Source organism: Microcaecilia unicolor, chromosome 10, assembly GCF_901765095.1.
Source record: "Microcaecilia unicolor chromosome 10, aMicUni1.1, whole genome shotgun sequence".
Classification (NCBI taxonomy): Eukaryota; Metazoa; Chordata; class Amphibia; order Gymnophiona; family Siphonopidae; genus Microcaecilia; species Microcaecilia unicolor.
The window spans coordinates 65871524-65894162 of record NC_044040.1 but is presented as its reverse complement, the minus strand read 5'-3'; the positions used below and the strand labels follow the sequence as shown (position 1 = coordinate 65894162).

Sequence of the window (22639 nt, the reverse complement as noted above, 5' to 3'; positions counted from 1 at the left end):
TTCGTTTTTGAGCTGGGCGCTTTCATTTTCCATTATCGCTGAAAAACAAAAACGCCCAGCTCACAAATTGTCGAATAAAACATGGACGTCTATTTTTTTCAAAAATACGGTTCGGTCCGCCCCTTCACGGACCCGTTCTCGGAGATAAATGCCCATGGAGATAGACGTTTTCGTTCGATTATGCCCCTCCACGGGTCCTGTTTACTAAGGTGCACTAGCATTTTTAGCATGTGCTAAAAATTAGAACATGCTAACACTAGAGACATCCATATGGGTGCCTCTAGTGTTAGCGCGTGCTAAAAACTCTAGCGTACCTACAGCGTGGCTTAGAAAACAGGGCCCTAAGTTTACAGCTGACAATTCATTTTAATTTAGGAGCTTATGAAGCTGATTATTCAGCTCTAGTAAATTTTCAAAGAGGCCAAATTTCAGAATGGAACTGTCAAAGTTAGCAGCATAAATCCTTTGAATATTGGGCTTCAAGTGGTATGTGTACTAAAGGGCAATAAGCCCAAATGTGTGCTTCATGTGCGTGAAAATGCTTACCACAATGTGTAATAAAGCAGGAGCCCTTAGTGCCTCTTATAAAGTGCTCCCACATCATTTTTTTAGGTTATACATGCTAATGTGAACATTTAGCACCCAAGCTGAAAATACCTGAAATGCTCTATTTCCTGGGAACACTGGAAATAGTCTTAACGTAGAGGAAAGTCCCATGTTAGCATGTGCTAAGCCCAATTCTAGCACCCTTTAGTAGACAAATACGTAACTGCTTTTAGGGGCCCTTTTACTAAGGCGCATATGTGCATCTAACATGCACCATATTGGAACTACCGCCCAGCTACCACATGCCCCAGGCGTTAAGTCTGGGTGGCAGTAAGGTTTCAGGCCCAAAATGGACAATTTTGCAATTTTTATTTTGCCGCACATCCATTTTCGACCAAAAAAAGGCCTTTTTTGCAGGTGCGCTGAAAAATGGACCTGCGCATCCAATATATGCGCCTACAACAGCGCAGGCCATGTTTCAGCACACCTTAGTACAAGGACCCATTAATGCATTGAAAGAAATTGAAAAATTGAAATTGATAAAAACTGAGGACTATGATTATAATACAAAGACTGGTGGTGAAAAACCCTATTTATAATACAGTCCTTATAAAACAACTAAAAACAGCGAGAAACCATTTATGAAGAGGTTCTAAAATTATTTGGATTGGCTTTTGTGGATGCTGTAGAATAACATATCAGCAAAGGTGTTTTAAACCAATATCAAGACAGAACTGGAAATTCAAATGGCTATTCTACAATCTAGGTCAAGGTTGTCCAACCTCAGTCCTCAAGGGCCGCATTCTAGTCAGGCTTTCATGATTTCCTCCACTGAATGTGCATGAGATCTATTTGCATGCACTGGATCTCATGCATATTTATTGGGGAAATCTTGAAAACCTACATGTTTAACTTACACATTATATGCATAAATGTTTAGAATAATGACATATTCTAATAATAATTGACATATAGGTATCCAAATGTCAATTTTCTGCCTAAGTGCTATTTTGCAAATATCTGCATAAGTTAAAAGGGAACCTGCAGAGGGGAGGAGCCTGGTGGGACATATGTGGGGACTCCCACTTACACAGGTAACTTATAGAATACTGCAAACTACTCATGTCCCTTAAGCACTAGTACTTACACCAGCTCTATGGCTGGCATAAATATGAGCACATACATGTTAGGCACTTTGATACAAGATTATGCTATTATTCTATAACAGAAATTAGGCACCTTGGTTCCATTATAGAACATGCTCCTACCCTGTGTCCTTGGAGAACCTAAATGAAGGTGTCCAATTATGGAACTGCCTCTTAGAGGGCATTGGTAGGAACAGGGTTGAGCGGTTGCAGTTCTGCAAAAAAACCTACCCTTAATTCCCTCAAAAACAGAGACAAGGGCAGAGGTGATCAGGAGAAAATAAGAGACAAATGAAACATGACATAGCAACATAACAGGCTATAGCAGTGGTTCCCAAACCTGGTCCTTTAGGCACCCCAGCCAGTCAGGTTTTCAGGGTATCCACAATGAATATTCATGAGAGAGATTTGCATGCACTGCCTTCACTGCATGCAAATCTTTCTCATGAATATTCATTGTGAATATCCTGAAAACCTGACTGACTAGGGTGCCTCCAGGACCAGGTTTGGGAACCACTGGGCTATAGGATAGCATGGTTCATAGACCTACAGGCACACAACTATTCATGATCACCAGCAACAATACCCTAGCTCTCCACTGTCATTCTCATTTGTTTGATGTTAACTGAATACTGTGATCAAGACCATGGAGACTTAGGTGGCAGGATGTCCAGTCAACATTTCACTAATTCTGGAAGTTATTCAGATTATTACAAAGCTGGGCGGAGATGGATGATGGATGTTCCATTAAGCAAGGGAGCATAACATTCTAATCTGTCTAGGATGAGTAACACAACAGAAACCGACTTAGTCAAGGCGTAATATCTTACAAGAGGTCAAGCTTCTACAGTTGGCCATTGGGATATGTCCTTAGCAGTGTAGACCAGAATAACTGGGCAGACTGGATGAGTAAATTGCTTGTTATCTTATTGTCATCTGCTATGCTACTAAGCAACTCTGAAGGTCACAAAATTACCCTTCAGCCAATATCTGAAGCAAATTATTCATTTGTTGATATTTGGTGAATTCGTAATTTGCTTATCGAAAGATATTGAAGTTACATAGATAGTACTGGGTGGTTCTAGTTGCTTTTTAGTCATGTAAGTACATAAGTACATAAGTAATGCCACACTGGGAAAAGACCAAAGGTCCATCGAGCCCAGCATCCTGTCCACGACAGCGGCCAATCCAGGCCAAGGGCACCTGGCGAGCTACCTGTTTTCTTTTTATGGTTATGTTCACTTATGTGTAAGCCATGGTGAATTTTGTGACATTGTGAGATATAAGAAATTTAAAATAAATAAATGATTACTGCCGGGTAAGCCTCAGGTGCAAAATAAAATCTATCGTACTGGAAATGTTACATGGTGGGGGCAGCACTACCACCAGCTCCTGTGGTGGGCTGGTGGTAGTGCAAAGCGGTGATATGGGTACCACTGTTTTTTAAAAGGGGACCTAAGTGTGTTTTGGATTTTTTTGGACCTGGCATTTTCCTCTTCCTCCTTTTGGCTTCCAGCTCATTTGGAATCAGGGCTAGACCACTGACATCATGGTCCTTCATTTGGAAAGACCTGGAGATTTTCTCTCTCTCCCAAATTTCCTAATCTGATCATTGCAGCAATGGTCCTCAGTTGTGTCTTGCATTGAAAATCATGGACACTAAATCTAGCCACCAGGTGGCACCCTATTCCTGCAGGGACTGTGAATACTGCCTCTGTAGAGTCCTCAAGTATGACCAACCTAGGAAGAGGTCAACCTGACTGAAGTGGAACTGTTGACCATCTGCATAACAATATATATCACTGCCAGTGAGCTGCTGATCCAGCCCTACCAAGTTAAGTTTCATACCTGATTGGTCTATATTGTCCTTCCTGAGATTGTTTCACTTGGCATGCCAGAAAGTTATATCAATATTCAATTAAGTTATGGGGGAAAACATTTTTCCACTTCCCTGCTAAGATGGACATAAATAGACACATAAAATATTCTTGCTTTGTTTAACAATGGGAAATATTTACTACAAAAAAAACGTCTATCTGCAATTAGGTAACAGATGTTACATATTATCAACATGATCTCACCTCACACTCCAAGTCTTCTGTTCTGTCCGCATCAACAGGCAAACTGGAAAGATACTCATTACCATCATAAAACTCATGTTCCATTGGGTGAAGAGAATGGCAGCTACACCGGAAAAAGTACAATAAAAGTCAATGAGAGAATGCCATCTTAAATAGAAGAAAAACTGCAACAAATATCTATTAATTTTGCATTTATAGAGTACTATAATTACCTATTCTATGCATGTGCATGTACATATACCTGTTCGTATGTGTCTGGGGCCCATAGAAACAAAATGGGCCCTGCTGCCAGATAACTTGAGCTAAGCTTTAGTAAAAGACTCCCTTAACCCTCCATTGCCTCAGGTACAAACTTAGATTGTGAGCCCTCCTGGAACAGAGAAATATCCAGTGTACCTGAATGTAACTCACCTTGAGCTAATACTGAAAAAGGTGTGAGCAAAATCCAAATAAATAAATAAATAAATAGTAAAAGGACCTCTTTATGATGTCAGGTCAGGAATTCAAGCAGCATACCCCTTTTGTTTTGATATATGAAGAGTATTCTGTCTGGATTTCTGGTCATGCAGTCATTTGTCCTGGCTAATTTAATTGAACTGGTGGTACAATGAAAGCATGCAAGGAACTTTTTATTCTGTCTGAATGCTAAAAAGAACTGGTTTAACAAATTATTTATATGATGTAAACATGAAGATTGGTAGGCAAGTCAATGAGCTGAGCAAACGCCATAAAAATAAATCGACTGACCGCTTTGGTTTGAAAACAATATTGAAGATCTGTCCTCACACACCACCATTTCTTTATTTCTGAGTTCCCATAAGTGGGATTTTATCGTTTTTGGCACCTTTATTTTCCAACAATTACCTGCTTAGTCAATTCCACTACAATTTAATTAGATCCTGGGTATTCTCTTTTGAGAGAATGAGAGAGCAAATGAGAAGAAAACATGATGTCAACTCCTTTTAAGTCTTAATAAGCTTTTTGGCAGCCTTGGCTAAAGTAGCTGTCTCCCTGACCAGTGAGCTGAGAGCATGAGGCTTTTGATTCTATGAACATGAATTACCCAGAGCCGAGATGCCATGTAGCAGCTGTAATCTGTAAAAATAGTTGCTGAGGTGATGATATACTGATGCCATTTGACACAGAGCCTAGAGGATCAATAAAATCAGCGTTTGTCTTTATATTTTAAGGGGAAAATCAGTAGAGGTATAAATTACATTTCTTTTTGGGGAGAAAACCACATCGTTATCAGCCCTCAGGAAACTACAGCAGATTTCCCTTACAATAGTAGCAAGCTTTGTATCACAAATTGTAGACCCCCCCCTCCCCCCAGCTGAATTACTATTTTTTTTCCTAGACTTTGTAATGTTAATTAAAATACTGACTGTGCTTTTTTTTAAAGAGGTCTTCAAAAAAAAGAATGAAAACTTCAGAGTCCATGTCAATAACATGCTGGTCATTGGTGGTTGATAGATTAGTTGTTTGGGAAGGCTAAAGTAAGTAGTGCTGGGGCTGGGGCAGGGCCAGGTTGAGGCCTTGGTGGGGCCTGCATCCATAATTACCTGACAACATACAGAAAGAAGGGTCAGGAAAGTAGTTGAGTAAGTAATACCTTTTATTAAATGTAGATATTAAATATGTATCAAATGCCAAACAATGAAGTGGCAAAAAAATTAAACAGTGCAAATTTCAGCATCCATCCATCTATCTATCTATCTATCTATCTAGATATGCCTCTTAGGCAATATAATTAAAGCAGATTGAAAAATGTGTTCATGGATGATGCCTAGGCCTCCATAACGTCTTGCAGCCAGTCTGCTTCTCTGCTTTCTTACCCATCTCACTTGCCCTAAGCCATCAGATCCTGTTTGATGTTATGATTAAATATAATAAAGTTTTGATGTCACCTCAGTAAGGCCAACACACAATCCCTCCACTACAAAACACCATGCATAAACTTACGCAAAAACAAATGTAGAATCCTATCACAACAGCACTAACTCCCATGATTCAAAAAGCAACAACCTTAGGTGAGAAAAGGCAGCAGTGTAAATATTACTACGGGCCCTAAAACACCAATACACCACCTAGTGAAAAAAACAAAACAGACAGGACTGCATCAAGATCTCTACAAGACTACATTCTAGCAGAATCCCACACCTTGGCCACACACACAAAACACAGAAAACAAATAAGAAATAAGGGACCACAAATCAGTAATAGAGATACGAAAGCACAAAAATGAAAAGGAAACCTCAAGGTCAGACTCTGAACAAAGCACTAACAGAGAAATAGAAACTTAAAGCAAAATAACCACTTTTATTCATTATTACTTAGATCAAGATAAAACAGTAATTCTAATCTCTTTACTTCTCTCTGCTGCATTTGATACTATTAGTCACGATCTAATTAAAAGATTGGTGGAAATAGGACTGATGGACACTGCACTTCATTGGTTTATTTCATACTTATCGGAGAGAGAAAAAAACATTGCCTTATGGCAAAAAAAACAAGTCTCTTTCATGCACTAACCCATTTGGTGTTCCTCAAGGATCCTTCTTGGCCCCATTGCTTTTTAATATTTTCATAGCTCCCCTTCTCTACCTTATACAGTCAATAGACCTAATGTTGCATGTCTATGCAGACGATATGCAGATCCTTAGTGGTTTGAATTCTCCTTCTGAATCAAAAACTAGAAAAAAAATCATAAACTGGTTAAATATAAATAGATTGAAACTCAATCCTGATAAATTGCAGAGAATTATTCTCCAGAAAACAGGCACCTAACCTCCCTGTCCAATTCAGATAGCTGGATCTCGACTTCTAATTGATCTGTCTGTGAAAGTCTTAGGTGTCCTACTGAGGTCTACAAAATCCTGAGTGGTGTGGAGCGGGTGGAGGTGAATCGAGTTTTTACTCATTCAAAAAGTACAAAGATCAAGGGACAGTCAATGAAAGTGAATGGAAATACTTTTAAAATAAACAGGAGGAAATATTTTTCACTCAAAGAATAGTTAAGCTCTGGAACTCACTGCCAGAGGATGTGGTAATGGCGGTCAGCATATATGGGTTTAAAAAAGGTTTGGACAAGTTCTTGGAGGAAAAGTCCATAGTCTGTTATTGAGATGGACATGGGGAAAGCCACTGCTTGCTCCTGTATTGGTAACATGGGATGTTGCTACTATTTGGGTTTCTGCCAGGTACTTGTGACCTGGATTGGCCACTGCTGGAAGCAGGATACTGAGCCAGATGGACCACTGATCTGACCCAGTAGTGCTATTCTTATGTTCTTATAATCTGAACTTCAAGGAACATATGTCTAAGGTTGTTCAACGTGGCTTTCACAATCTAAGGATGCATTTTTTTTTAGTAAGGCACCTATTTATTAAACAGGCCTTTAGAGTCCTTGCACATTCTTTTGTAATTAGTGGTCCAGATTATTGCAATGGTTTGCTGCAAGTGGCCTATGCTTCAGACATTAAGGGGTCCTTTTACCAAGCACAGTAAAAAGGGCCCTGTGGTAGCAGCAGGGTCTGTTTTTGCCATGTGCCAGGATCCTTTTTACTCTAGTGAGGTTGAAGCTCCTAAAGAAGACATGGCCATGCAGGACCATGAGGTGGCAGTAAGGGATCCCGTGGTAACATGGCGGCCTGATTACCACCAGGTTAGCACTGTGTTAGAAATTATGGAGGTGTTTTTTGTTGCACCAGAAATAGCGAACGCTCAATGCGGAACTACCGCCAGCAGCCGTGTTGGGCGGCAGTAGTTCTGGGTTGCTGCATGGCAACCCTTTAGTAAAAGGGCCCCTCAGAGACTACAAATTGTACAAAATATGGGTATCAAATTGATTACGAAGGTGAAAAAATTTGATCATGTGACACCTTTACTACAAGAGGAGCATTGGAGGGGGATAATCGAACGGGGGTGCCCATCTTTAAGGGCGTCCATTTCTAAGGACAGCCCTGTAAAGGGGCAGGGCAACCTGTATTATCGAAACAAAATGGACGTCCATCTTTCGTTTAGATAATACGGTCAGGGACGCCCAAATCATGAAATTTAGGTCGACCTTAGAGATGGTCGTCCCCGGTTTTCGGCGATAATGGAAAGCGGGGACGCCCATCTCAGAAACTACCAAATCCAAGACATTTGGTCATGGGAGGAGCCAGCATTTGTAGTGCACTGGTCGCACTAACTGAATGGAAAAAGCTCTTCCTTTCCAGATCCGGAAAGGAACGGGCATACATGAAGGAAATTGCATGCAAATGAGCTGCTTGCTGTTAGCTTATTTGCACACAATTTCCTTCCTAAGGAGAGGAAGTGACGGCAGTTGAGGACGTCCAAAATGTGGATGTTTCTGTGAGAAGGTCATCCATGCCTTTGCTATGCCTTTGACACTCTCTTTATTTATTTGGATTTTGGATCACAAGTAGGATTTTGGATCATAACTAGCAGCAGTGGGATTTGAACTGGCCACCTCTAGATTGCAAGACCAGTGCTCTAACCACCAGGCCACGTTACCACTCCTTTGCGCTACTCCACTCTCTTAAAATTTGGCCATCCCTGTGGGGGGCAGTTGAGGACGTCCAAAATGTTTGAAAGAAGGACGCCCACGCCTTCGTTATGCCTCAGCTGACACACACATACCTCCCCCTCCCAGGGACCTGTATACTGCCCCCCCCCCCCCCCCACAGGGATGGCCACATTTCAAGGGAGTGGAGTGGAGGAGAGGCCTAAATGTTAGAGCGCTAGTCTTGCAATCCGGAGGTGGCCAGTTCAAATCCCACTGTTGCTACTTGTGATCCAAAATCCAAATAAACAAAGAGGGTGTCAAAGGCATGGATGTCCTTTTCACAGAAACATCCTCATTTTGGAAGTCCTCAACTGCCATCGCAGGGACTGAGGCATAGCGAAGGATATACTCTAAAAAAAAAAAAAAAAAAGTTTTTGAAGTTGTTTTTTTCAGGGTGGGAGGTGGTTAGTGACCACTGGGGAAGTCAGGGGAGGTCATCCCCGATTCCTACCGGTGGTCATCTGGTCAGTTCAGGCACCTTTTTGATGCTTGGTCGTGAAAAAAAATGGACCAAGTAAAGTCGGCCAAATGCTCATCAGGGAGGCCCTTCTTTTTCCATTATCGGCCGAGGACACCCATCTGTTAACCATCCCCCGTCCCGCCTTCAGTACACTGCCGACATGCTTCCTTGAACTTTGGTCATCCCCGCCACGAAAAGCATTTGAGAACGCCCAAAATCAGCTTTTGATTATGTCAATTTGGGCGACCTTAGGAGAAGGACGCCCATCTCCCGATTTGTGTCGGCAGATGGGCGCCCTTCTCCTTCGAAAATAAGCAGGTTGGTTTCCTATTGTTCATAGAATAACATTTAAAATTTCCCTTTATATTTTTCTAGATTGCTAATTCCATATGTTCCTACTAGGACCTTAAGATCATCCCAACATAATAGTTTGGTTATCCAGTCATTTCATATAATCTCTTTAGATACTATCATGTCCTAGTGCAGCCCTTTCTATTTTTTTTTCTTTTAATTGTGAGCACTCCAGGGGCAGAAAAATACCTACTTTAACTTCCTTTATCTCCATTCAGTGGAGAGCTGTTCAGTCACAGCGTCTTTCTAACCAGGATGTGCCAAGTACCCAGTCTAAATATGGACATCCATCTTTTGAACATGGATGTCCCTTCCCCTTCTGCCATCAGAGCTGTTAGTTCATTTTTTGGCTCCTCCTTAGTCCATCCAAAACACACCCAGACCACTCCCCCTTGCCACATGGACATACTGCAGTGTTAGAGATCCATATTCTGGCTTTATAAATTGCTATTTGGACATCTATGCAATATGGATGCCCATTTTCAGACCTCCAAGACATGAATAGAGCTTCTAAAATAAGCACCTTAATCATGTACACAGAGAAAAAGAGAAACACACGTATGCATAAAGTATATAAAAACGTAGTCATACAACTGATAAATTGTAATAAATGAAAATAAACTGAAACATAATATCAAACGAAATTAAAAAAAAAACACTTAGAGGAGGCAGGGAAACATGCAGAATCTTGATTTTGTGAATGTGCCTCAGTCCTAAAGAATATTCTGTGAAAGAAAGAGACTGTAGTGTTTTTCTTTCATGTGTTCTGCAGAGGATGAGGATAAGGAGCCTGGATAGAGTTCTACATCCTCTTACCCCTGCCCCTGAGTTCTGTGGGGGAGCAGAAGACTCTGAGTTGGTAGGGTAGAATGGAGTCCATGCCTCACATACCAAGAGCTCATCCTTGTTTCTATAAACTTTGTATGCTTTACTCAGTGCTTTTTTTGTAGAAAAAAAGGTGCCGGTACTCATTATGGGCGGGGTCACCACATATGGCTCCACCCCTATGATAGCCACACCCACATTAACCACACCCCCTATACCAGCCATGGCGCATATAAACAGACATCATTGAAAATATTACAATACTATAGGAGAAACAAATAACATGATTTGCTAACTAGTAGCAGTAGTATACCCAGTGCAAAATAAGACAGCCAATGTAAATTCTCAAATTGGACATATTACAAACACTAAAATGAAAATAAAATGATTTTTTTCTACCTTTGTTGTCTGGTGACTGTTTTTCTTTCCATATTGGTCCCAGTCTGTGATTCTCCTTTCCTTTGTTTTCGCTTAACTCTTCTGTGCCATTTGTCATTTTTTGTCTCCTTTTTCTTTGCTTTCTTCAATATTTGTCAGGCTCTCTGTCCAGATTTAATTCATTCTTACTATCCATTCTTTAATTTCCTTCATCTACCCGTGGCTTTTCATCTTTTCCTCACCCTTGTTCTCCCCATGCCCCTTCCTCTTATTCTCCAGTCTTTCTCTATTCCCCTTTTCCATCCAGCAGCTCTGCTTTCTCTCCCCATCCTTCCAGTGTCTCCCCTATTTCTTTCTGCATTCTTCCATCCAGCATCTTCCCTCTTTCTCTCCCTATCCTTCCATTTTCCCTTTCTCTCTCCCCATCCTTCCATCTGTTTTTCCCTCTCTCTCTCTCCCCATCCTTCCATCTGTTTTCCCCCTCTCTCTCCCCATCCTTCCATCTGTTTTCCCTCTTTCCCCATCCTTTCATCTGTTTTTCCCTCTCTCCCCAATCCTTCCATCTGTGTTTTTCCCTCTCTCTCCCCATCCTTCCATCTGTTTTTCCCCTCTCCCCAATCCTTCCATCTGTTTTTCCCTCTCTCTCCCCATCCTTCCATCTGTTTTCCCCTCTCTCTCCCCAATCCTTCCCTCTGTTGTTTTCCCTCTTTCTCTCTCTCCCCAATCCTTCCATCTGTGTTTTTTCCCTCTCTCTCCCCATCCTTCCATCTGTTTTTCCCCTCTCCCCAATCCTTCCATCTGTTTTTCCCTCTCTCCCCATCCTTCCATCTGTTTTCCCCCTCTCTCTCCCCAATCCTTCCCTCTGTTGTTTTCCCTCTTTCTCTCTCTCCCCAATCCTTCCATCTGTTTTTCCCTCTCTCTCCCCATCCTTCCATCTGTTTTTCCCTCTCTCTCCCGTTTTCCCTCTCTCTCCCCAATCCTTCCTTCTGTTGTTTTCCCTCTTTCTCTGTCTCCCCAATCCTTCCCTCTGTTGTTTTCCCTCTCTCTCTCTCCCCAATCCTTCCCTCTGTTGGTTTCCCTCTTTCTCTCTCTCCCCAATCCTTCCCTCTGTTGTTTTCCCTCTTTCTCTCTCTCCCCAATCCTTCCCTGTTGGTTTCCCTCCCCTGCCAAGTTTCCCGCGAACGGCGCGAAGTCGCGACGCACGCGGCACCAGCCCCTATTTCCGGCCGCTGCTGCTTCTCCTGTTGAGCAGCAGCGGCCGCTACACAAAGAAAAAGAAGATTTAAAAAAAAAATTCAAACCTGGCTGAAACGCGGCACCCCGGCACCGTAGACAGCCATTAGGCATTGGCTGTTGCCCCACAGCCGCTCCTCCTCTTGCCTCTACGTCACTGCCCCTGGAGGAAGACCCCGGAGGAGCCCAGTGACGTAGAGGCAAGAGGAGGAGCGGCTGCGGGACAACAGCCAATGCCTAATGGCTGTCTACGGTGCCGAGGTGCCGCGTTTTAGCCAGGTTTGAAGTTTTTTTTAAATCTTTTTCTTTGTGTAGCGGCCGCTGCTGCTCAACAGGAGAAGCAGCAGCGGCCGGAAATGGGGGCTGGCAGTGCGTCCGTCACGGGGCGGGGGGAGCAAAAAAAAAAGGTGCCGGTACGCCGTACCGTTGCGTACCGGCACAAAAAAAGCACTGGCTTTACTCCATCTGACATTCATTCACTCAAGGCACCCTACGAGTATTAATTCATGCAGTGAACTTGACTACTGCAATTCCCTCCTTAATGGAATACATTCATTTGACATTTGATGACTACAGATTGTGCAAACTCTAGCAGTTAAACTAATCACTAATTCTCATAAATATGACCATGTTACCCCCCTCTTACAACAGGGACACTAGCTACCAGTTGCTCATAGAGTAACCTACAAGATACTAGTTCTTATCCATAAAATTCACTATTCAACACAACCATTATATCTCTCTCATTTTTTGATCTTCTACACTCCTTCTCGGTCCCTTCGGTCCTCTCAACAAAATCAACTGATTACCTCTTTCTTTCATGTAATGCCTTTAGAGACCATTCAGAGATCGTCTTTTTAGTGTCACAGCCCCCACCCTGTGGAATTCTTTACTACTTTCATTAAGATTACAAACCTCTCATTCAACTTTTAAAACAGAATTCAAGTTTCAAGTTTTAAGTTTTATTTAGTCTTGATATAATGCCCCAAAGTGCTCTGAGCGGTCACAGTAAAATATAATCTTAAGAAACTGAAAGGAACTACAAATGGTGATAGGAAAGTGACAGTGGAGAGTAGAGGGAGACAGACAGAAAAGTACATTCAATAAAAGCAGACTGATGCCTCACCAGACACGAGAGCGAAAGGAGGGAGCCCACAGCTAGCGAATATATTTGATGAACCAAATTAATCTGAGAAGAAGGTATCTTGAAATAAAAAAGGTTTTAATTCTGATTTTAAATTGGAGTATGATGGTTCTAATCTTAATGTAGTGGCAATGAATTCCATAGGACAGAGCTATTACAGTAAAAATGTGGGTGCAAGTAGTGTGTAGTCTAATGAAGTGGAAAGAAGGAAATACTAAGTGATAATGTGGTAACGACTGAAGATGGGGGGGGGGGGAGGGAATGTAAGGGGTCAGAAGGCAGAAAAGGTACATTGGTTGCTCAAAGTGATGAATTTTATATGTGAGAGTTAAAAGTTGATATATTATTTGGTGAGTAACCGGTAGCCAATGTTTCTGGTGTAATAGTGGGGTTACATGATCATGTTTCTGGGAATTGGTGATGAGTTTAACTGCCGTATTTTGTTCTATTTGTAGGCATCAAATGTCAGAGGAGCAAGTACCATATAGTTGAGTGTCGCAATAATCAAGCTTGCCAATGACAAAGGCATTAAAGGAATTGAAAACCTTTTTATTTTGGAGTGAGTAGTCCCGAGGGTGCGTCGTTTTGGAAGGAGAATACTAGGCCGCTGCTGATGCAACACTCTAACTTTGTACTATGCTCTCTTTCTTTCCCTCAATCTCTTATCTCCTTTTTTCTCGCCCCCCCCCTTTTTTTTTCACTTCCTTCCTATCTCTTTGCTATCAAATTTGTAGCTCCTTTCTATATTTTATTATCATTAGTACTTATTGTAAACCACCTAGATAGTGCGTCTTTAGGCAGTATATCAACAAATAAATAAACTTGAAACTTGAACTATCTGCTATTGTGAGTTGACACTTCATGTCTGAGATGGTCTAAGGGGCCTGTTTACTAAAGTACACTAAGCAGTTACTGCTTGAATTACTGCATGCTATTAGCACACAAGCATGATAACCGAGGGGGGGGGGCAGTGGGGACAAAATTCCCCGGGCCTCCAAGGGGGGCCCGACGCCGCAGTCCCCTCCACCCGCCCCCCTCTGTCCACCACCGGGCCGGGCCCCCCTGAATTAAAATCACAGCGCCTCACCTCGACCTCGCTCCGTGTGAGGGAGGGCAGGCACACAGGGAGGGAAGGCTCGAAGGGAGGCGATCTGCAGACTACTGCTGCTGCGCTTCCTTCACACGGAGCGAGGTCGAGGTGAGGCATTATGATTTTAATTTAGGGGGACCTGGCCCGGTGGTGGACAGAGGGGGGCGGGTGGAGGGGGGCGGTGATGACGATGATGACCTCGGGGGGGGGGGGCGTGGCAGGGCCACGGGGGTGGCCTTGCCCCGGGCCCGGCCCAGTCTCTTGGTGGCCCTGATGATAACAGTTAACATGCTGACATGGCAGAGCGTTCTAGTTACATAGTAACACAGTAAATGACAACAGATAAAGATCTGTATGATCCAACCAATCTGCCCAACAAGATAAACTCATTTTACATGGTATGTGAGACTTTTTTTAAAACGTTTTTATTGGCAAGAGAGAATACAATTTATGTAAAACAAGCAACATTATAGTACAAAAACAACATGCTTAAATTGCACCTACATACATGCAGGTAAACAAAACAAGGAAATAGCAACCTAGGTAAGAACAGAAAACAAAGGAACTATTGTTGCCACGTGAAGGTACAGTAAGAAATTGCAATCATATCCTACCCCCCCCCCCCCCTATATATCTTTTCATCCTTGCTTGACACCCATAGTGGCATCATTTGGAGAGGATATAAGATCTTAGGTAATAGGACCATTTTTCTAATGCCACTCGCCCTAAGAAAGAAATGAGGAAGTCCTTCCACTTGCAGCAGAGAGCTCTGACGGCCTCTATTTTTTCAATGACATTTTTCTTATATAGGAGAACAAAGTTGAGATGGAGAAATGCTCCTAAGTACTTCTTGGGGCTCATCGACCAAGCCAGAGGGAAATCTGGCAATCGCTTACAGGCACAATTGATAGAGAGTGCCATGGCCTCTGACTTCTCAAAGTTAATCTTGAGCCCTGAGAAGGACCCAAACGCCTGAATAAGATTTACTAACACAGGGATCCCACTGGTTGCCTTACCCAGGAATATTAACATATCGTCTGCAAATAAGTTGATCATATAATCATGATCTCATACCATAATGACTTGGAGCTCTTGGAATTGTCGAATTTTGCTGGCCAGAGGCTCAAGGGTGAGAACAAACAGCATGGGGGAGAGGGGGCATCCCTGTCTTGTGCCCCTCTCCAAGGCAAACATGCCTGTCAGTTCCCCATTAATAAGGATCTGCGCTGTAGGTTTACTATAGAGAGATCTGATCCCATTCAGGAATTCACCAAATATGCCAAACTGCAGGAGTACCCAGAACAAATAGTCCCAGATGATTTTGTCAAACGCTTTTTCAGCGTCCAAACTTACAAGTATGGCATCCTCCGACTGACCCCCCCTGAACCTGCAGTGTCCCCAACGCCCGAAGGATATTGGTGGAGGTGCACCTCCCCGGTACAAAGCCTGTTTGGTCTCCCTCAATCAGATCAGGTAAGACTTTCCCCAGCCGAGCAGCTAGGATGCTGGTGAACAGCTTGATGTCTTGATTCAGTAGCGAGATAGGATGGTAGGATCCCAACTTCTCCTGATCAAGCCCCAATTCAGGCAAAACTATAATTGAGGCTTGGGTCAAACAACCTGTATGCTGACCCTGGGTACACAAAGCATGACAGAGATCCCAAAAGGGGCCCAGTATCTGGATTCCTAATAACTTGTAAAACTTGGGGCCCAACGCATCAGGTCCAGGGGCCTTGGCCAGTTTGAGCTTTTTAATAGCTGCTTGTATCTCTGAGCCTTGGATGGGGGAATTTAAAGCTTCTAACTGGGCCTGTGTTAAAGCTGGAAGATTAAGCCCTCTAAAAAAGTCTTCCCGCTGTGCAGTATCACAGTGTCCTGCATCATATAAAGATTTGTAGAAGTTTACAAATACATCCTGAATCTCAGATTCCTGATCAACTAGCTGTCCTGATGGGAGCTTTATGCAGGAAACCACCTGCTTCGCCAGTATATTGCGGACCAGTGTTGCCAGCAGTCTTCCCACCTTGTTCCCCCACCTATGTAGTTTATATTTGTATAGCTGAATATCTCTCAGAGCTCTCTGCTGTAGGAGTTCATTAGTTCGTTCCTGCAGTTCCTTATACAATACCTGAGCGCCAGCCACCTCTTTTGACATTGCTGTCCTAGCATCCTGGAGTCGCTTAAGCTGAGTGAGAAGCTCCCAGTCCCTTTTCTTGCGCGTGCGGGACATGTATTCTATAATTTTCTCCCTTATCACAGCTTTCCCTGCCTCCCAGTACACGACAGGATTCACTGCACCTGGATCATTCTCACTAAGATAATTCTGCCACTCTGTCCCCAGGAAAACCTTGAACTCAGGCCAGTGGTGTGCTGGAGCCGGCTCGCACCGGCTCGCAAGAGCCGTTTGTTAAATTTACTGGCATCTTGCGAGCTGGTTGTTGGCCCGTGCGAGCCGGCTCGCCTTCGCTCCCCCGCCCCAGTAATCCATCTTCCGTCTGCCCTCTGCTCCCCGATAGTAGCCCTGCTGGTTTCCTTTCTGCGCTGCCGCCGCCGCTCTGCCTTTAAAAATTTTATTTTCCCTCGAGGCGCGCCAGCGTTCAAGCAAAGGCAGCAGGCTCAGCTCGGTTCCTGCCTTCGTTCCGTTCCTTCGCATCATGGCTCCGCCCTTGCCTGACGTATTTCCTGTTTGCGCAAGGGCGGAGCCATGATGCGAAGGAACGGAACGAAGGCAGGAACCGAGCTGAGCCTGCTGCCTTCGCTTCAATGCTGGCACGCCTCTAGGGAAAATAACATTTTTAAAGGCGCAGCGGCAGCGCAGAAAGGAAACCAGCAGGGCTACTATCGGGGAGCAGAGGGCAGACGGAAGATGGACGACCAGGGGAGCGGAGAGGGCTGGAAGATGGCGGAGAGGAGGGCAGGGGGGAGATGAAGATTGCTGGACATGGGTGGGTGGATGGAGAGCAGGGGAAGGAAGGGTTGCTGGACAAGGACATGGGTGGGTGGATGGAGGGCAGGGGAGAGGAGGGTTGCTGGACATGGGTGGGTTGATGGAGGGCAGGGGAGAGGAGGGTTGCTGGACATGGGTGGGTGGATGGAGGGCAGGGGAAGGAAGGGTTGCTGGACATGGGTGGGTGGATGGAGGGCAGGGGAGAGGAGGGTTGCTGGACATGGGTGGATGGAGGGCAGGGGGGAGAGGAGGGTCGCTGGACATGGGTGGATGGAGGGCAGGGGAAGGAAGGGTCGCTGGACATGGGTGGATGGAGGGCAGGGGAAGGAAGGGTTGCTGGACATGGGTGGATGGAGGGCAGGGGGGAGAGGAGGGTCGCTGGACATGGGTGGATGAAGGGCAGGGGAGAGAGGAGGGCTGCTGGACATGGGTGGGTGGAGGGGAGAGGAGGAATGCTGGACATGGGTGGATGGAGGGCAGGGGGGAGAGGAGGGTCGCTGGACATGGATGGAGGAGAGGGAAGGGAGAGAGAAGAAATGCTGGGCATGGATGGAGGGGAGGAAAGAGTGAAGAAGGAGATGAGAAGAGGGAAAAGGAAGAGAGGAGAAAAACTGCACATGGATGAAGAAAATAGGCAGAAGCTGAGGACCAGAAATGAAGAAGAAAGGAGGAAAGGAAAGAAATAAATGGAAAGGAAGCCCTGGAAATGGAGTTAAGAGGACAGATAGCAGCAGAATCGGACACTGGGCCGGCATGATCAGAAAAACAAAGTCACCAGACAACAAAGGTAGAAAAAAATAATTTTATTTTCATAGTGTTTGGAATATGTCCACTTTGAGAATCAGGTGCTCAACATTAAAAGTTTATTTTTATTTACTTATTTATGGCATTTTATCCCACATTAAACATGAATTAGATTGCCCCCCCCCCTCAGGCTCTCTCCCCGGATATAAGCAGCTCTGCAATTTGGGGGGGGGGGGTGCAGAGGTGGACGGGGAGGGGCGCAGAGGTGGACGGGGGGGGGGGGGGCGCAGAGGTGGACGGGGGTGGGGGGGGCGCAGAGGTGGACCGGGGAGAGAACCTGTTGTTAAACATTTACCAGCACACCACTGACTCAGGCTCTAAATATAATGTGGGATTCATATGCCAGCTAGCCAGGGCCTTTTTCCCTCCAACCCCCAGGTCTACCCATGCTATGATCCGACACTGCTCCCGCTTCTACATCAGCTGAGCGGGCCACAGAGAAAAGAGAGGTGGAGATCAATATATGATCCAACCTGGCCTGAACTTTATGAACGTGAGAGTAGAATGTATAAGCCTGCTCGTTGGGATGGAGGGCCCTCCATACATCTATTAAGCCTAATTCCTGTTGTAGGAGGCCTATTCCCTTTCTTCCCCTTCCTCTTGGTCTCATTTTTGTTGGGTTGCAATCCACAATAGGATCTGCAGTTATATTAAAATCCCCTCCCTCCAATAATTGGTATTATCCAAGTGGTACCAGAGCAGCCAGAAGTGAGGAGAAGAATTTCTGAGAGTACACATTGGGCGCATAAACAGAGCAGAAAGTTACCCTGCGACCCTGTAAGACGCCTGCCCAGATAACAAATCTACCCTCTGGGTCTTGAATTAGTTTATGATGAGTGGCATCCAGCGCTTTATGCATAAGAATGGCCACACCTCTCTGATGATTATTAAAGGAAGTGGACACAACCTCCCCCACCCAACTTTGCTTTAACTTAGCATGCTCCAATTGAGATAAACGAGTCTCCTGCATCAGGAGAACGCCCGTTTTCATGTGCTTACTATAATTTTATATTTTTGTGCACTTTATAGGCGAATGGATACCATCCACATTTAGGGTGGCTACACGTAAACTACCCATTCAACCAGTGAGCCACCATAGTTGTGCAGAGCATACACTGCAGGAAAACCCTCAGACATGGTGTCCCAGCTAGACCATCTCCGGGAGAAAACATGAAATATTGCGCTTTCACGCCCATCACTAGTAAATAAAGCTTGAATACAAACTCGTTCAGCCTCAGTGCCCATCCAACTCCCCCCACCAATAACCACCCCTCCCACCTATCCAATAACATCCCCAAGTACAAAAGTAGCCTCTCCCACACACACAAGATCAACCATCCACTGCCCTCACTTCTTCCCTTTCCACCCCCCATATTCGCATCATTATCCACAACATTTTCATCACCCATACAACCCCCAGCCATCTCTACACAAACCCCCATGCCCCCGTCCCCCCAAGCATTCCACGCCACACATCCACTTCCTCCCACAATATTCCCAGCTACCAGAACTCCCTCGCTCACTGATACGGTATGTGCCCCCCATCACAGAACATCTTTTATGAGCAGTCTGTTAAATACAACAGGAAAGAGGGCAGGCACAGAATATGCAGGTGTAAAAAAAAAAAAAGGAAAAGGGGGGATTGTACACAATACCATTTGGCTCCCCCCCTGTTTTCAGTCCATCACAAACTAATGTTCATAACAGTCATAGTCATAATAGTGGTGGGCCACAAAGGTACCCTCACTCTACAATTGCTACAGGTAAGCCATGCCTTCTAGGCAATTCTATATGTTGTGAAAGATCCATCCCTCCTCCCGGGGTCCTCAGGATCTTGCCTCTGCCCTGGCCACTCCGGCTAAGAGTCAGGATACCTGTCTCAGTCTCCTAGCCCACTGCAGTTCACAGGGCAGGGCTGAAAGCAATCCAAACTCCAGAAAGCAATATCAGTAAGTATCTTTATTCTCTTGGGATTCACAGTCCAGCAGTTCAGAATTAAAGCAGGTAAAAAAAACACAATCCCACTGTTTCTCCTTTCGGGGTCACAGCACAGCAGGAAAGAAAAACAACCCCACTTTCCTGCTTCCAGAACTCAGTTTGTTCCACCTTAAGCAGTCTACAGCCCCGTGCTCTCCTTCTCCCCCTCCCCTTTGAAAAGGGGGAGAATGTCTGTAAAGGGCTTTGGCAAACAGTCCCAATAAACAGTTCCCAATAAACCACTTCTTCAGGCTTGAGCAAACACTTTCCCACAACAGCTTCCTACCGCTGTGAGCAGCTCACACAGGGGGAGTCAATAACCCCTCTTCAAACAGCACTCTTTAACACACAGTTCAAAAACAGCCTGAACTCGCTTTGGGGAGAAAAAAGGTCCCACCCTTTCTTGGGTCACTCTCTCAATACACTGACCCTTCTCCCTCATGACCCTTTCTCTTTCCCCTTGTAACCCAGCTGCCATACCATGAGTTCACCTGCTTTTTCAGCTTTTTTCCTAAGGAATGAGCCCAGGCTGTGAGATCCATCGGCTCCTCTGGGTTCTCCTCTCTCTCCCTCTCCCCAGCCTCTTGCTACTCCATGGGTTCCTCATCCCACCCACTTTTCAGCTGTTCTTCTTTCACTTGATTACCCTCCAGGGGCCCCTCCCTTGCCTTGTCAGAGTTCTCCCCTGTGACCTGATGGGGAAGGTAATCTCTGTACCAGGGCTTGCGCCGGGGCTGCTGGGTAGTGTAGTCTTTTTCTCTCCTCCATTTTTCAGGGGGCACTAACCTTTCTCTTCTCTCTCTCTGGGGAAGTAATAAAGGCAAGGCTCTGTTCTGTCTCCTTTTGCTCTTGAGCCGCCTCACTCCTTACCCTTTCACTTCCATCTGCTCCACCCCTTCACAATGTTCAATAAGTTGAAAAACGCTAGCATGGCCCTCACGATGAGGCTCCATGTCCTCATACCAGGAGACGAAGCAAAGCACTACCTACACTTATTACTCACAGTTTGGGCATCAAAATTTTCTGACCTAGCGCCCCACACTTGAATCTACAGGTGGGAGCAGATCCAACTAGTTGTATGTTCCCCACTAGGGCAAAGGAAGCTTCTCCAAAAATGCCTTCAGTTCTTCTGCTGTTGTCACAGAGATTGTTTGGTTTTCAAAGGTGAGGCGCACCCGGGCCGGGTATTGAAAGGCAAATTTAATACCCTTCGTGTAGAGCTGTGAGCAATAAGGAGCCAAGGCCCTCCTGTGTTCTGAGACTTTCGTGAAGAAGTCCTGAAAAAGTAATAACCAGGCACCATTGTAGTCCACCAAACGTCGCTTTTTGTAAAGTTCCAGCAGTCTGGCCTTTACCGCGTAATTTAGACACCTTGCGATGATCGGCTGCTGCCTGCCAGAATCTTCCCGGCGCTGTCCAATGCGGTGTTCTCATTCTACATATACATGGCCTGCTTCGGGTGGAAGACCCAGGGTTCGAGGGAGCCACCATTCAGTGAGTTTGCGCAGTTCGGTTTCGGAGACATTTTCGGGAACTCCAATTATCCGTAAGTTGTTCCGGCACCCCCGATTCTCCTGATCCTCCACTTTGTCCGACAGGGACTGAACCTGCGCCTCTAAAGCTCGAATGCGGCCCTCTGCCGTCGCCATAAGGTCCTCCTGGGCGAATATGCGATCTTCCGCCTGTTGTATTCTAACTGCATACCCAGCCGCACTGTCCTTAATCTCTTCTAGCCCGGTGTGTAACTTGGCCAGCTTATCATCTAACAGCTGCAAAAGGTGCCGCATGGACACCTGCACTGTGTCCCTGGTCAAGGCGGAACTCGCTAGGGCAGGCTGAATAATTGGGGGCGGCGATGCCATCTTTTTTTGTGTGCTGTAGTTGCTCTCTCCCGCCCAGGCCGTGGGGTCTTTACCAGCATGCCAACTAAGCCACTTGCAATCCTTTTTAAATTTCACGTCGGGCTCTTCTGCCAATTATTTAAGAACATAAAGCTATAACACCAAATAAGCAGATAATTAGAGCGAGGGGAGAGGAACTGAGCCGCCAAGCGTCTGCTCAAGCTGCTGCCATCACGTGACCCCGGTATGTGAGACTTTATACTCGAATTTGGTTTGTCCTTGCCATTCTCAGGGCACAGACCGTAGAAGTCTGCCCAACACTGTTCTTGTACTAAGTTCTGAAGCTAATGTCAAAACCCCTTAAAATTTACACTCCAGCCCATCCATATATATTCAGTTACGATCAGGGCGTAGACCGTAGAAGCCTGCCCAGCACCGGTTTTGCTTCCCAATTACCAGCGTCGCCACCTAATCTCCGCTGATTCCGTGGATCCATTCCTTCTAAACAGGATTCCTTTAATAGTTAATACACTAAGGATCAGATTCAGTAAATGGCACCCAGCACTATTCTATAAAGCAGGGGCTCTCAACCCAGTCCTCGGGACACACCTAATCAGTCACGTTTTCAGGATATCCACAGTGAATATTCATGAGATAGATCTGCATGCACTGTCTCCATTGTATGCAGATGCATCTCATGCATATTCATTGTGGGTATACTGAAAACCTGACTGGCTGGGTGTATCCCGAGCAGGGCTTTTTTTGTGGGGGTACTGAGTACCAGCACCTTTTCCATTGTCTGCTAAAATTGACACATGGACCCCAAGTTTTAATGAAAGAGCTCAGGCTCTACACACCAATTCTGCCTTGTCATAGATTCTGTGACTGGTTGCAGGGGGCCTGGCTACTGTGGAGTGGGGGGGGGGGGTAGCTATTGTGGGGTGGGTCCCTCAGTGATCACCCTGCCCCTGAAGGGTGGCCTATCATTTGAGTACCGGCACCTTTTTTGCTAGAAAAAACGCACTGATCCCGAGGACTGGCTTGAGAACCCCTGCTATAAAGGGTTCTCCGGGTGGAGCGCCCTTTATAGAACAGTGTATACCACCGATTCCCATACCCAAATTAGGGTGCCAGGACTTTTAATTGCTGAAAGCTGGTGTAATTCTTGACACCCAATTTGGGCATGCATCCCCGGCATTCTATAACACTGCGCACAAATTTCTGGAACCCTTCTCCTGTGGCCATGT

The 22639-nt window shown here is 45.1% G+C and overlaps 1 protein-coding gene across 1 annotated transcript in view; it reads right to left on the bottom strand.

Annotated features, from left to right (window-relative positions):
- The window catches only part of PDZRN4 (PDZ domain containing ring finger 4), an 825447-nt gene that overhangs the window by 146007 nt on the left and 656801 nt on the right, over positions 1–22639 (bottom strand). The window contains exon 5 of the mRNA XM_030216753.1: positions 3773–3875. Coding sequence (XP_030072613.1) covers positions 3773–3875 — 103 coding nt within the window. The remainder of the gene's footprint in view (positions 1–3772; positions 3876–22639) is intronic.